Genomic DNA, 14,660 nt, shown 5'->3' with positions numbered 1-14,660 from the left:
GAAATAACACTAGTGCTTTATCACCCCTTAGTGGTCAACATGTGTAAGGACAAATCAAAAAGAATCCTTCCAATGTCATTCATCTACCATGTTGACATTGCTTACCAAGTTCTAAAACAAATAGATGTGGTATACAGTAGCATACATATTTACATGCTTTCATTGTTCTGATATGAAATATCACTGTGTTGAATAAAAGAAGAATCTAGGGATTGGACCGCCTTAAAATGACAATGATGAAGGAAGATTATGTGTTTAAAGGCAATAATTCAAGACTGGATTAGTGCAAATATTTTCTCCTGATAACAATATGTGTTGACTAATAAAGTATATGGAATCAATAGAACTTTAAATATACATTATGTTTTATTGCCTTTTATGCACATTTCTATGTCTTAAACTCTGTACAGGCTACCTGTATTTTTGGCAAATCCTAACCCATCCACCTCTACTGTATACAGCACTTTGGCTCAACTCAGTGTTTTTAAATTTGCTATACAAATAAACTGACTTTATTTTATTTGCAGTGAAATAATAAAAAAAACAAAAACGTTTCCACTAATAAATTACTGTTAAGATGACTTTTATGTAGCTCTTTCTTCATTCCCATGGTAACAGCAGCATCATCAGAAAAAATAAATTTAGGATTGACTTGGCAGTGCCTGTGTTGTTGCACATGTTCACTGTTTGGGCTGTTTTTCCAGTGTGAACAGGAGCACTAGAGGCGCCTTGTGTGGTGTTGGGAGGTGGTGAGGCTGCAGTCTTGTGGGGGGTGGGAGGGGAAGGGGGTTCTCTCCTTTACAGGGGCGTGGTCCTCCTCCTGGATCAGGACCAAGGCCAGCGACAGCTCAGGCGCAGCACTTAAACACCACACAGGCTAGACAGGACTTTTTACACTGAATACTGTATGATAACAGGACAACTCTTGTGCATTTGGACATAATGTTACCTCACGAAAGGATCAACTTCTATCCACCTTTGGTTATCTGGGGACTCAGCTTTACGCACATTTTAAGGGAACATGTATACTTCTATAGTTCCAGTGATCTATAGAGTTATAATACAGGCTGCTGGTGCTTGTGTTGACTTTTAACGAGGACTGCAGTGGGAAAAAAAATCACAACTTCATATATAAATTATATAATGACATGTTTTTTGTTGTGATGCAATATGACGAGGACTGACAGGAGGTCACTTACAATTTGCCAATCCATCACTGATGTTTCCTCCAGGTTCCAGAGCTGTATGAGACTGCTGTATAATGAGTCTCATCCAGTATTCCGATATTGCGGAGGTCGGTGGGGGGGGGGGGGGAGGGGGGGTATGAGGGCGGCTGGATGAACACTGCAGCACCAAAAACACACTCCCGCGCACAGCTCTATACGCATCGATCCCATTTGCCATTCTGCTGGGACAGCAAAGAAAAACTGCAATGACAGTGGACAGTATGGACTGAAGTAACATGAGATAGTCCAGTGGGATAATAAATGTACTGGGGGAAATTTGATTACACGTGACTTTATTATGATGTGATTGTATTTGCATGTCATTAAATCAGAGCATGAGAGGAAAGGGCGGTTAATAAGTGAATGAAAGTGAAATTCAATAATCTCTCAGGTCACAGAGGCTACAATAAAGCCCCTATAGAAAGTTTTCATAGTGTTGATGCCTGAGCCACCAGGCAGTAAAAGAGGATCTGCATGAGTGACTCCGCGCTTCCCCAGGAGGGTGGAGGGTGGAGGCTTTCTGCTAAAGCCTGCAGGTTTCCCCTCATCTTCTGGTGACCCTGCATCATATGACGCGCCGGCGCCTGCACTATAAGAGCACCTGTCCGGGCCAGACATCACTCGCATCTCACTTTCTCTCACCCTCACACACACTCTCCTGAACTCCACTCTCTCTCTCTCCAGCTCAGACACCACCAGGGTAAAGGCACCATGAGTTACTCCAGCGACATCTACAGCAGCAGCTCCTATCGGAAGATCTTCGGAGATGCGCCCCGGTCCTCCGGTCGCGTGGGTCTGGGCAGCAGCAGCCCGTCCCGCATGCACTCTGCTGCGGGGGGATACCGCAGCGGACACCGCACCTACGGCTCCCCCTCCGGGATGTCCTCCTCCAGCTACCGCAGGACGGCGGCGCCCGGCCGCGTCTTCTCCTCCATGCCGGACTCCGCCATGGACCTGACCCAGTCCACCGCGGTCACCAACGAGTTGAAGATCATCCGCACCAACGAGAAGGAGCAGCTGCAGGGCCTCAACGACCGCTTCGTGTCCTTCATCGAGAAGGTGCACAACCTGGAGCAGCAGAACAAGGTGCTCGAGGCCGAGGTGACGATGCTGCGCCAGCGACACAACGAGCCGTCGCGTCTGCACGAGCTCTACGAGCAGGAGATCCGCGAGCTGCGGGGTCGCGTCGAGGAGCTGACGCACGAGAGGAGCCAGATGCACCTGGACTGCGTGCAGATGAACGACACGCTGGAGCGCGTGAGGGAGAAGTTGGAGGAGGAGACGAAGCTGCGCGAGGAGGCGGAGAGCGTGCTGAAGGGCTACCGGAAGGACGTGGACGACGCCACCATGTCGCGTCTCGAGCTGGAGAAGAAGGTGGAGTCGCTGCTGGACGAGATCGCCTTCCTCAGGAAAGTTCACGAGGAGGAGCTGCTGGAGCTGCAGGCGTCTCTGCAGGCCACTCAGGTACACACACACACACACACACACACACACACACACACACACACACACTAAGGTACACACACACTCAGGTACCCACCCACTCAGGTACACACCCACTCAGGTACACACCCACTGGTGTACACACCCACTGTGTTCTGATGACCTGTAGGTCCACACTGACAGCTGCTGCTCTGGGACACTTGTCAGATTCATTAGCAACCACTAGTTCTCAATGTCACACCATAAATACTCTAATACCCCCCAAGGCTTTGTGGCCTTCAGTTTTTACAATGTCACATCCTACATGTTTTACCATTAGCCGACATATAATATTGCTACATTAAATTTGAACTTTATTATAATATTGCTACATTAAACTTAATTAGAATAAAACAGGAATCGAACCACTAACCTTTGGGATGAAAGACGACCAGCCAAAACTACTGAGCTTAAACAACTCATAATATTTCCAGTCTAGGACTGATTTTATAGTGATAAACTTGATGGGTACTTAATGTTTTCATTTTGACTATAACATCCATATAATATCACAAATCACAGAATAACCAGATAAAAGTATTGATTTGTTAGAAATGACCTACACACTGGTACTAATGGCCTACTTATAGTCAAATAAGCAGGTTCATCACAACTGTTTATATATTATTATTAAGTTTCCCACAGTAGTCCAGTAGTTCAGTAACCTGTTCGTGTCTCTGTGTGCGCCCCACGCTGCGTCCTCCTCACACTGAACACTGCGCACGGGCTAATTGATGGCACTGCAGTTCCGTTTCAGCACCGCGCGCTGTCCCTCCTCCTCCTCTCATCATTCCGGTGCTCTCGAGCGTCCCTGCAGCCGCAGCGTCCCGCGCGCTCCGGCACGCCCCCGTAGCGCCTAACTTCATCATGTTTGGGCTGTAAAAGAGTGTCTTTTATCAGCAGTATGTACCGGACCGGTCGTCGATGCCGGTTTGTCGGCTACAAAGTGTGCCATAAAACTGTGTGTGAATATTATGTCAGTATGATGTCACAGGGCTGACTCTTCAAATATGAATAACGCAACAAGGTCACTGCGAACTTTGAGGAGGCTCCTGTAAAGCCCCGCTGTTAGCTTCAGCTAGGGAGTTGTTTGGGGGTAATGGTGATGTTTTCATTAAAGGAGGAGAGGGAAGGGGGGAGAGGAGGGAGGGAGAGAAATGCGGAGAAACAGCGCAGAATGACAGGGTGTGGTCGTCCCGAGGGAGCAGCCGGCAGCACAAACCTCCACCAGCAGCTGTGTAACGGTACATTACAAGATACATTGTTTTTAACTGCAGCACAACAGTGAAATACAGTCACTGTTTGACAGAAAAACAAAGTTTAGGTATGCCCTGAGCGGACACGCGCACGATTAGCACTTGGCGTTGCTTTAATTAATAAAACCATCAACTATATCGATTAGTGGACAAATATAGAAGCTCCTTTCTGGAGCTGAGCCGAAGATGAAGAAAAGCATTGAAGTGAATGAGAGCAGCAGCAGCAGCAGCAACTATCACTGCGACTTTGAGCTTCAATCGATTGATTGAATGTGCAGCAGTGAGTGAGTATATAAATCGTGCAGTGGAGTGCTGGTTGCTGGGTAGACTCCTCCAGGGTTTCTCCTCTTCCCTGCTGGGATAGTATTACCATGTCAGCTCCTGACAGCACAGCTTCCTCCAGCAAGAAGACCGAGTCAGCAGTCCATTCATCAGTCCTGCAGCAGCGCATCAACACACTGCTCACCTTATACATATATACATGTATATATAATACATGTCACCAGAGTCTAACTAGAGGAGAGAGGGCATTGAACACAACTGTGAGCAACAGAGGAAATAACATTTATTGTCAGGCAGATTGCATTAGTTAATACAGTTAGATTATACATTTATATCTGAGATAAATAAATACTCCCGAGACATCATCACAGTTTTTAACAGGCTGGTGAGTTCATTAGTTACAGTCCAGTCAGGCTTTTTTTGTCATCAGTGGTGAAATTCAATCAGTCTAGCAAACCAGTGTTACAATATCTTCAAATTACAGTCCCTGCTGTTCAAAGAACAGACACAAATAAGGTCAACTGCCCAATGTCAGGGTAAAATAAATGGTAAATTGATAGTTAATTAATAGTTATTATATCAACATGTTGAAATGAATGATAGAAATGATATTAAGATCAAAGAAATGATAATGAATAATATTTACTATAGATTAGTAATGCTATACTTTTGCAGTTATTTTACCGGGTTTATTGTTGCACACATTATAACCATTTATATATATATATACTATCTATATATATAGATAGTATAAGTATTTGTTAATAATTAATATATTATTTGTAACCCTTAAAGAAATTGTTGGATGGCTATTATAAAGTTGCAACTGATGATTATAATACCTTGTTAAATGGTAAATAAATTTGTAAAGCATCTATAAACATTATTTAGATAGATAGTTAATACTTTGTTAATGGTTAATAATTGGTTTCTGGTCCATCTATCTATGTAATGTTTATAGATGTTAAACAAACAATTTATGAAAGGTTTACAAATCATTTGGTAATCACCAACCTAGTATAGTATATAAAAGTTTAATTAACTATCACTTTACCATTTATAAATGATGGTTATTATAAAGTGTTACCAAAACGCCTTTCTGTTTTCCCCCCTCTCCTACATCCAGGTGTCAGTGGAGATGGACATGAAGCAACCGGACCTCACTGCCGCCCTAAAGGACATCCGGGTCCAGTATGAGAGCCTGTCGGCCAGGAACCAGTCCCAGGCTGAAGACTGGTACCGCTCCAAGTTTGCCAGCGTGACTGAGGCGGCTGCCCGTAACCAGGACGCCGTCAAGCACTCCAAGGAGGAGCTGAGCGAGTACCGCAGGCAGGTGCAGGCCCGCACCCTGGAGATCGAGTCCCTCAGGGGCCACAACGAGGCCCTGGAGAGACAGATTGCAGAGATGGAGGACCGCCACAACAATGAAATGGGAGACATGCAGGTGAGTGACACTGGCTAGTGAGATGTTTTATTGTGTTTTACGGTTTGATGAACCTTTATTTCAGCAGGTAAGGGAGACCTACATGGCCAAGATGGCATCATAATCAGGCAACAAATAATCAATACTAAAAACAGTTAATAATACAAGCCAAGCTCCTCATAAGGCTGAAAGTAGGCTGATATCAGAGACAATTAACAAAGGGGTCATTTACCACATCATTTACACTAGTCTTGAATTCTGCCAGAGATATCAGACTAAATCTCAAGGACCCTGGTGAAGGACACCACCTGGTATATGTAGTTACATATTTATGAATCACTTTAATATTAAAAATGAACGCACTCCTTCAGTGTGACAAGACAAAAGTGAAAATCTCTACTTAGATGTTTATCAGCACATTTTCAATCTATTTATATTCACAATATGGTTTTGTGTGTGTGTGTGTGTGTGTGTGTGTGTGTGTGTGTGTGTAGGACACCATTCAGCAGCTGGAGAATGCCCTGCGCAGCACCAAAGGAGAAATGTCCCGTCACCTGCGTGAATACCAGGACCTGCTGAACGTCAAGATGGCGCTGGACATTGAGATCGCTGCCTACAGGTCGGATACATTACAAACAACACAGCAGCAATCAGTTTGGGACACTGAGCTAACCTGGATTTAAGCGTTAGCGTTTACACTGTGCAGTACATTGCCCCAAAGCTCGCTTATTTTAAACATTCATATGAAGAAGGAAAATGGTTTATTAATGTATTTTTTAAAGTTCAGTGGATACATGCACAACTCCACTTCTTTGGCGTACAGGTCAACACGTAAAACACTTTTCTTTTAGTTGATGAAAGTTTGAATTGTTTCAAGAGTTTCACTTTCACTCCAACATTTATTTGAAGCATTCTTAGAATTAAACTCTTCTGCAGCATCTGGTGGCCTAGTTTTTAAGATGCATAGTGTATAACTGAGATAGATAACTGTTAGAGTCATACCCCTACAATAAATGAAAAAAGCTCCGCCCCCCCCAAAAAAAGTATGTATTAGGGCTGTCAATCGATTAAAATAATTAATCGAGATTAAACGTAAATTAATCGCACATTTTTTATCTGTTCAAAATGTACCTTAAAGGGAGATTTGTCAAGTATTTAATACTCTTATCAACATTGGAGTGGGCAAATATGCTGCTTTATGCAAATGTATATATATATTTATTACTGGAATTCAATTAACAACACAAAACAATGACTTTAGCATTGCATTTAATATGGCAAACTGCAGCACAACAGGCAACAACAGCTGTCAGTGTGTCAGTGTGCTGACTTGACTATGACTCACCCCAAACTGTATGTGATTATCATAAAGTGGGCATGTCTGTGAAGGGGAGACTCGTGGGTACCCATAGAACCCATTTTCATTCACATATCTGGAGGTCAGAGGTCAAGGGACCCCTTTGAAAATGACCATGCCAGTTTTTCCTCCCTAAATTTAGCGTAACTTTGGAGTGTTATTTAACCTCCTTCGCAACAAGCTAGTATGACATAGTTTGTACCGATGGATTCCTTAGGGTTTTTAGTTTCATATGATACCAGTATCTTTGAACTCGCTACAACCTCCAAAAAGTTGGTTGCATTAATGCGTTAAAGAAATTTGTGTTGTTAAATCAAATTTGTGTTAACGCGTTATCGCGTTAACTTTGACAGCCCTAATATATATATATATAAATTAACCTCTTTTCCATTTTGAAAGTCCCTCTTTCATGCAAATGGATCAGTTCTTCTCCCACTGTAATACAATAGGTGAATGGAAGTGATACAAGTGAAACCTTACAATACTCTAACTCAGCAACTATGATAATCTGGGAAAATAAACCCAAACAGACATTAGAGGTGCTGCCACTGATACTCCAGTGACATTAGATCCCTCAGGAGAGACGCGGCGAGGTAATTATAGTAACGAAAGCAGACTGGAGGAGACTTCATGTCTTGTCTCTCTCTCTCTCTGTCTGTGCAGGAAGCTGCTGGAAGGCGAGGAGTGCCGCCTCAGCTCCGTCGGCGGAGCCATGGTCCAGTCCGGCTACCCGGGCTTCTCCTACATGTCGGCCCGCTCCTACAACCTCGGAGCCTACAGGAAGCCTGAAGCCAGGCCTGAGGAGGAAGAGGAGGAGGAGGCTGAAGAAGAGGAGGAGGATGAGGGAGAGGAGGGAGAGGAGGAGGGAGAAGAGGGAGAGGAGGGAGATGACCAGGAGGAGGCTGAGGGTGAGGGAGAGGAGGAGGAAGGGGAGGAGGAGGAGGAAGAGGAGAAGCAGAAAGAGAAGGAGAAGGAGAAGAAAAAGGAGAGCCCCACCGGCAAGAGCAGCAAGAGCTAAACTGCTTGTGTCAACATCACCATCTTCATCATTATCAATAACACATTCCTCATCCTCATTCCAATCACTTCGATGGATCTGGTTTCCGTTCACATCATCTCCGTCTCACACGAAACTGCACACTCCAGATGCCTCACTCCTTTTCTGTCTCCGTTTGCTCCGTAATTCAGAAGTGATTAGTACAAACTTCATCAGGTGGAGAAGGAGCTTTAGAAGGAAATAGATGTGTGTTACAATGTCATTTACATACTCCGCAGATGTTGTCACGATTTTACATCACATAAGTACAGAAAGCTACAGTAGCATGATGCCACCAAGTTTCCTAAGTTTGAACTTTTCCTCATATGAGCAACAGTAAACGTGCCATTAATGATAAATATTTGCAATCAAAACCTTGAAAGTAACAATTTTGTCAGCACAGACTTTAAGATAAACGCACAGAGTAACAGCCAGGCCAACTTTTACGGTGCTATTTGATTTTTACATATAAAAGTTGGGGAGTACTGTATGTAAAAGAGATTTTATCATAGATCTACCAGCTCATTCCTGAATGTCGGCCTGTTACACGGGAACGTTTAGAGGAAAGACGTAAGTCCAACCCCACATTTCCCACAGCAGGTGAATGCTTTTCACTCCCCCTCTCTCTCCCACCCCTTCCCATTACTGTCTAGTTGTGCATCTCATCCCACCACGACAAACAGAAATGTACCACTCACCATTCAAGCCCTTTTCCCCATTCTCTTTAATTCACTGCAGTGTCACAGCACGGCAATAAAGGCAACTTGGAGCTCAGACAAACTGTATATAGAAATGAGTCGGGAGGGAGGGAGGGTGGGTGGGTGCAGTTGCTTGAAAGGAGGAGTGCTGCAGCTTCTCCATGAGGAAGTGCATCTTTGGGAATGAAAAATGTAGAGTTTAAATTGCCGCTATATATATATATTTTTTGATTCTTTGATTGATTCATTTGTCAATGAATTTATCAGCCAGAGTTCAATATTTATCTGCGAGTCTACTTCCTTTCTTTCCCTACATGTTCTTTTAGAGAAAACCAACCCGTTTTCTTTCTCCTCATTCAAATGTAGTGGTGCTTTTGTTTATTTTAGCTGAAGACAAGGTGATGGTCAGCGTGGCTGTCGGTGTCAGGCAGCTGATGGTGACACCGACAGCCCTCAGCTCAGACTGTAAGTGGCAGGTGGGGCAGATGCCGCAAGGGGTCGTGGCTATATGGTACATATAGAGTCGTGTATAAGGGCTATTTTCACCATAACCCCCTCTATCACTTTGCTCTGAATTGTTTTATTTCACGGATGCTCATCAGCTCATCATCCTCTGGCATTTTCTTTTTGACAAATGAATCAACCAACGGGCATGAATGCATGGCCTGACTCTTGGAGCTTGAATATCTGCTGGATGGGATAGAGTTTTTGCTTGTTGTGTGTTCAATTAAAAAAAAACTTGCCTTAACCATGACTGAAAGTTAAAATAAGACATGTTCCCCCCCCTCCATCTCACTTGTTTCTGGGGAGGCTGAGGAGCGCCAACACTTTCCACACCTCTGCTATACAACTGTGACTGTACGTGCTGCTATCTCATGCAGTGATATTCCTCTCAAAGCCAAATAAAGACATTTATTAACCAAACCTTCACCACATCTCTGCGTCTTTATTGTCATGAAATAGGAATTTGGAAAGGAAAACATATATGATAATATTCTCCCACTGCTATAAAGTACATAATATTATAAGTTTTCAATGTGACAAATGTTAATTTGTAACAACTTATGAAGTTTAATGAGAAATGACATGAATCTACGTGAAAAAGACAATTATATATGAATGACATTTTACTCCATAGTTGTTTAGTGCTTCCAGCAGAAGTTAAAATTGACCAAACATGGAGTCATAATAATTTTTAATTGAATATAGTATTGTAGAGTGTTGAGCTAGTGTAAAGTGAACAGTAGTAGTGTGTGTATGAATGAATAAACAGGAAGGGTGAAATTTAGGGCTGTCAATCTCTTAAAACATTTAATCGCGATTAATCGCACATTTTTTATCTGTTCAAAATGAACCTTAAAGAGAGATTTGTCAAATATTGAATACTCTCATCAACATGGGAGTGGGCAAATATGCTGCTTTATGCACATGTATGTATATATCTAATATTGGAAATCAATTAACAACACAAAACAATGAGAAATATTGTCCAGAAACCCTCACAGGTACTGCATTTAGCATAGAAAATATGCTCAAATCATAACATGGCAAACTGCAGCCCAACAGGCAACAACAGCTGTCAGTGTGTCAGTGTGCTGACGTCACTATGACTTGCCCCAAACTGCATGTGATTATCATAAAGTGGGCATGTCTGTAAAGGGGAGACTCGTGGGTACCCATAGAACCCGTTCACATTCATATATCTGGAGGTCAGAGGTCAAGAGACCCCTTTGAAAAAATAAGTTTGGAGCCTCCTTCTCAACATGCTAGTGTGACATGGTTGGTACAAATGGATTCCTGAGGTTATCTAGTCATATGATGCTCCCTGGAAAACAAAACAATTTTGGGATCAACGCCCATTTTTAAAATTCATACATGTTATTCTTATGGTCTTGAAAAAATATTTGTATACATGAACAACTCTCTCCCAAATCCAAAAACTACAGTGGTAAAACTCAAACTTGTGGTATAAAGTGTGGAGCTGCTCCATAGACAATAAATGAGGAGAGATGTTTTAGATGACACTGAGAGCACCCAGGGGGATGTTCTGAGTATATGGGAACATTTTCTGTTTCACATCTGAGAGCACTACTAAATAACTACTAATAAAGCTCATTTGGGTATAAAAAAAAAGAAAACAAACATTCTGTGGGTCTCCCATTTATCGTCTACGGAGCAACTCCAGACTTTATACCCGATGACATCACAAGTTTGAGACTTACTTCTCTGGTTTCTGGCTTTGAGAGAGAGTAGCTCATGTTCACACCTATTGATTGGACTTTACTAGGCCATGGAAATAACATATTGGAATTCTTAATTTGGGTAGTGTTCCCCTTTAAAGCCTTTATTTATGCGTGATGTGACATCTCCCTTCATATTTCCAGTTCAGCTGTTTTCCATTTCAACTGAAACCTCAGCTTATTTCAGTGTGCATAACTGACCTAACTGACATGTCAGTTGCTTTCATCACTTCAGCTGATAATTGAACTGCTTTCATTGTTTACACCTCAGTTGACACATATGTGCACTCCCTTCTAATGCTTAATTTATGCTTCTGCGGAAAAGCTTGCGCAGAGCCGGTTTGCAGAGCTCTCGGTGAACCACAGAGATGCGCCGTGTACCTCCTGAAAAATGTGACTACGCCCCAGGCACTGCAGACGTTTGATTGTAGATCAGAGCCGGGAGGTGGGAGTGCCAGATAAGTACAACAAGAATCTTATTAATTCTAGGCACAGGAGCTCCTCCTCATCATCCATCTCTTCCATTATTTTTTTTCTAGCCATGGAGTTGTGTTGGGCCAAACTTATATGGAAGTATTGAGTCACGCCTGTCAAATACATCAAAGACCACCTAATAAAAGGATTTGAAAACTGCGGGTCCACTCCAAATCAAAAAGAAATTACATGCAATCCGCCACAATACTATGTATGCCTGGCGTGTGAGAGAGGTGCCCACACCAGGCCGCACAGAACGCATCTAGGCGCAAAGTTGCAGGAGTATAACTCTGGCATAAGATTTAACATGAACTGACAAGTAAACTCCTCTACGGCTGCATTCACACCAGATCAGGCGTTGCGGTGAAAACACACGTTATTCCATTTTGAATGGGGTAGTGTGTTTGGGCTACGGCTGCGGCGGCCGCAGGAGGGTGCCCGAAAAAACGCAGTGGCCTGCGGCGGAAAGCTAGAAATGGGATCAACTTTTGGAGAAATGCAACCTGACGTCGTGCTGCTGTGACAAATCACGTAACCGGCGATCCAGAGCTGTATAGCCCAGCAATGAGGGAACAAAAGTTTTTTAAAAAAGTTATTTTTACAAAACAATCGTTAAATCTTGGCAGTAGTGTTAGATACAGGTAATCTGAAAAAAAATCATGTGACAGACCGGAGGGAAACCAACCAGTCAGAACTGATCTGGAGTCCAGCTTCCGTCTATGAGTCCGCGAGTCAATCACTCACAAACTCCGACCAAACGGTCAAACTAGGCAGCGCTGATCAAATATGAATCAATATTCTGTTACTGAAATGGCTTGTAGTGTACTGTCTAGCTGTAAAATGAGAACGTTTGTGAGCCGGCAGCATGTTGAGATCTCTTGAGGAAATACCAAGCACCGCCAACCAGCCGGAGCACAGCCAATAGGAACGATCTCTCTCTCTGAAATGACCTGTTATTGGTCAAAGTCATCTGTCACGGGCTAGATTTTCTAAAGCCTGAAAACAGTCTAGTTTTTCTCTCAGAACACTTCAATTACAACATGCTGAAAGGTTATTGCCCAATGATGCCAAAAAGTTACCATTAATGTGATTCTCCCACACTGCCGCGCAACAAAAACAAGGCATTCATCCTGGATACCTCTGTTTGTGTCCTGTGCGTCACGTTACAATCAGCTGTTCGTTCATGTCCTGTGTTCACAACGTTCATTTCTCACTGTAGTGTAGCTTTAGGCCCAACCATGTATTTCTTTCCTAAACCTAACTATAGTGGCAGACACCGACGCACGGGGTACCCCTCTTGCATTACTTCTGGACGGACCAGGGACGATGTGTCAATGTAGACTTGTTACATGCATAGTATCCTTTCAAAATAAACTTCCGGACCAGGAAGTTAGGTTTAGGCAACACAACCATGGATATATTAAGAGAACCGGATACAGCGTTGGAGGCGGGGCCCCATTCATTCCTATGAAAGTTGCTCAGTGGCACATGAAGCCAAAATGGCTCGACTTCCGAGTAGAAAAGTACCCGGATCTTCTGGCGATCTTCCGCATCCATTGGACCTATGGAGCAGGCGCAAAAGCGTCTGCTCTGTCACATAGCTCGGTCACGGGGTCACAGCCTTCACGCTGTTGTCACGGCTTGCTAACTCCGCCTCCCAGCCCTTGCTCCAGCCTCGGTCTTGGTCTCATTCACATGGATGGAGGAAGGGAAATAACTCGATTGGATTTTGGCTATTAGTGCATTTTACAACTTTTAGGACCTAATGATTTAAATAAGGACTATTAGAGTGTTCATACTGGAAAGTTGATTTACCTAAAAAAAAAAATTATCGGCTGAGTTACAGACGTCTCTTTCCCAATGTTAGTCTATGGGAAAAAGTATTTTTGGTCCCAATGGCATCACATGACGGACACGGAAGTTGTAGTACCGTTGTTTGACCACTACGAAACATTGGCATCAACGACCGGCGCTCTTTCTGGGGGACTTGAGCACAACCACTTAGGTAGGATTAGGAAACGGTCATGGTCGACGTTAACTTCATGACTCCGTGACTGACGATACCGACGAGTCATGTGACTAAAGACTGAAGTGACAAAATAAGTCAACGTTACTTTAAGTTTCAAACAGGACACGAACACCGGTCTCCTGGTTGAAAGTCTTGTGTTTGTTTGACCCATCCACCACCCATCCCACTCACCCTGGACTGACTCTCACACTGTTAATACTACGTAACTTGCTCCAACCGTCGAATAACGCCACGAGTGGGTTTACACTGGAGTTAAATGAATGCCCGTTTCGTCAAATACTGTTGCTAAAGGGCGCCTCCGTGCATCGGTTTCCGATGCCGAGGGGCTCCGACCAAACGGCGGTATTTGACGAGTTGGGAGTGAAGCAGCTAAACAGAATTCAGCCAACATTACTGTTATAGTTGCCACCTGTGCTTTTCCTCCTGTGATATGTAAAAAAGGCCTACTGATGTATAAGTTACCAATAGGTCTGGATCAGTTTAAGGTTATGAGCTAACTGGTTAGCATATGTTATTGGAGGAGGTGTCTACTTCTAATTTACTTTCACTCACAACAGAAGTAATACAAACTGTCTATTTCCAGTCATAGGCCTGCCTGTCTCCGCAGCCTTCAGGCTGAAGTCGCCACCTTTTCGTTAATGCGCGGAGCTGGAGCTGCATAATGTCTGCTGGGGTTGTTATCTGCTCATCTCAGTTTCTGCCTGCCTGCACCCAGAGGTGAAAGATGGGGCTGGCTAAGATGGATGGCAGTTGCCAACGCTGACCACCAGCACAGCTGCTCACACACCGTAGTCCTGTGTGTGTGTGTGTGGGAGGGAAAATCAGCACAGTGGTGAAAACATTATCAGCACTAACAGACAATCAATAAAACTATCAGAAAAGCAGGGGGGGAGTAGCAAGGACAAATGTTTTTGACTATAGTATTAGATGAAAAGGAACACATGAGTTTCAGGAAAAGAAAATGTGATGTGACACAGCAAGGTAAAGGAAATTCTTCTCTGGGCGAGCTTGGGACAGTCAATAAGAAGTTACATGCAATTTGAGACAGATCACCATAATACTGCATTAGAGATAAGGATATGGATTTGCACTGTGTATTGAGTTTAACTGCACATTTGCATCTTTTAGCATTCTATCTTAAGATCATGGTGCTGACT

General features: G+C 43.5%; 1 protein-coding gene across 1 annotated transcript; it reads left to right on the top strand.

Annotated features, from left to right (window-relative positions):
- The first annotated feature begins 1,568 nt into the window (after positions 1-1,568).
- Positions 1,569-9,690, top strand: zgc:65851 (uncharacterized protein LOC321113 homolog). Its single transcript, XM_037776770.1, has 4 exons — positions 1,569-2,690; positions 5,373-5,690; positions 6,164-6,288; positions 7,690-9,690. Exons 1-4 carry the CDS (start codon positions 1,938-1,940, stop codon positions 8,042-8,044), a joined length of 1,551 nt encoding a protein of 516 aa, XP_037632698.1. The 5' UTR covers positions 1,569-1,937; the 3' UTR covers positions 8,045-9,690.
- Positions 9,691-14,660: the final 4,970 nt, after the last annotated feature.

This window comes from Sebastes umbrosus, chromosome 8, assembly GCF_015220745.1.
Source record: "Sebastes umbrosus isolate fSebUmb1 chromosome 8, fSebUmb1.pri, whole genome shotgun sequence".
Taxonomy (NCBI): domain Eukaryota; kingdom Metazoa; phylum Chordata; class Actinopteri; order Perciformes; family Sebastidae; genus Sebastes; species Sebastes umbrosus.
The sequence above is the reverse complement of the archived record's forward strand: the minus strand, read 5'-3'. Positions and strand labels throughout refer to the sequence as shown.

Coding starts and splice junctions, on each gene's coding strand:
- zgc:65851 (XM_037776770.1), top strand. CDS start 1,938: ATGAGTTACTCCAGCGACATCTACAGCAGCAGCTCCTATCGGAAGATC. Junction 2,691..5,372: donor CGTCTCTGCAGGCCACTCAG/GTACACACACAC, acceptor TCCTACATCCAG/GTGTCAGTGGAGATGGACAT. Junction 5,691..6,163: donor ATGAAATGGGAGACATGCAG/GTGAGTGACACT, acceptor GTGTGTGTGTAG/GACACCATTCAGCAGCTGGA.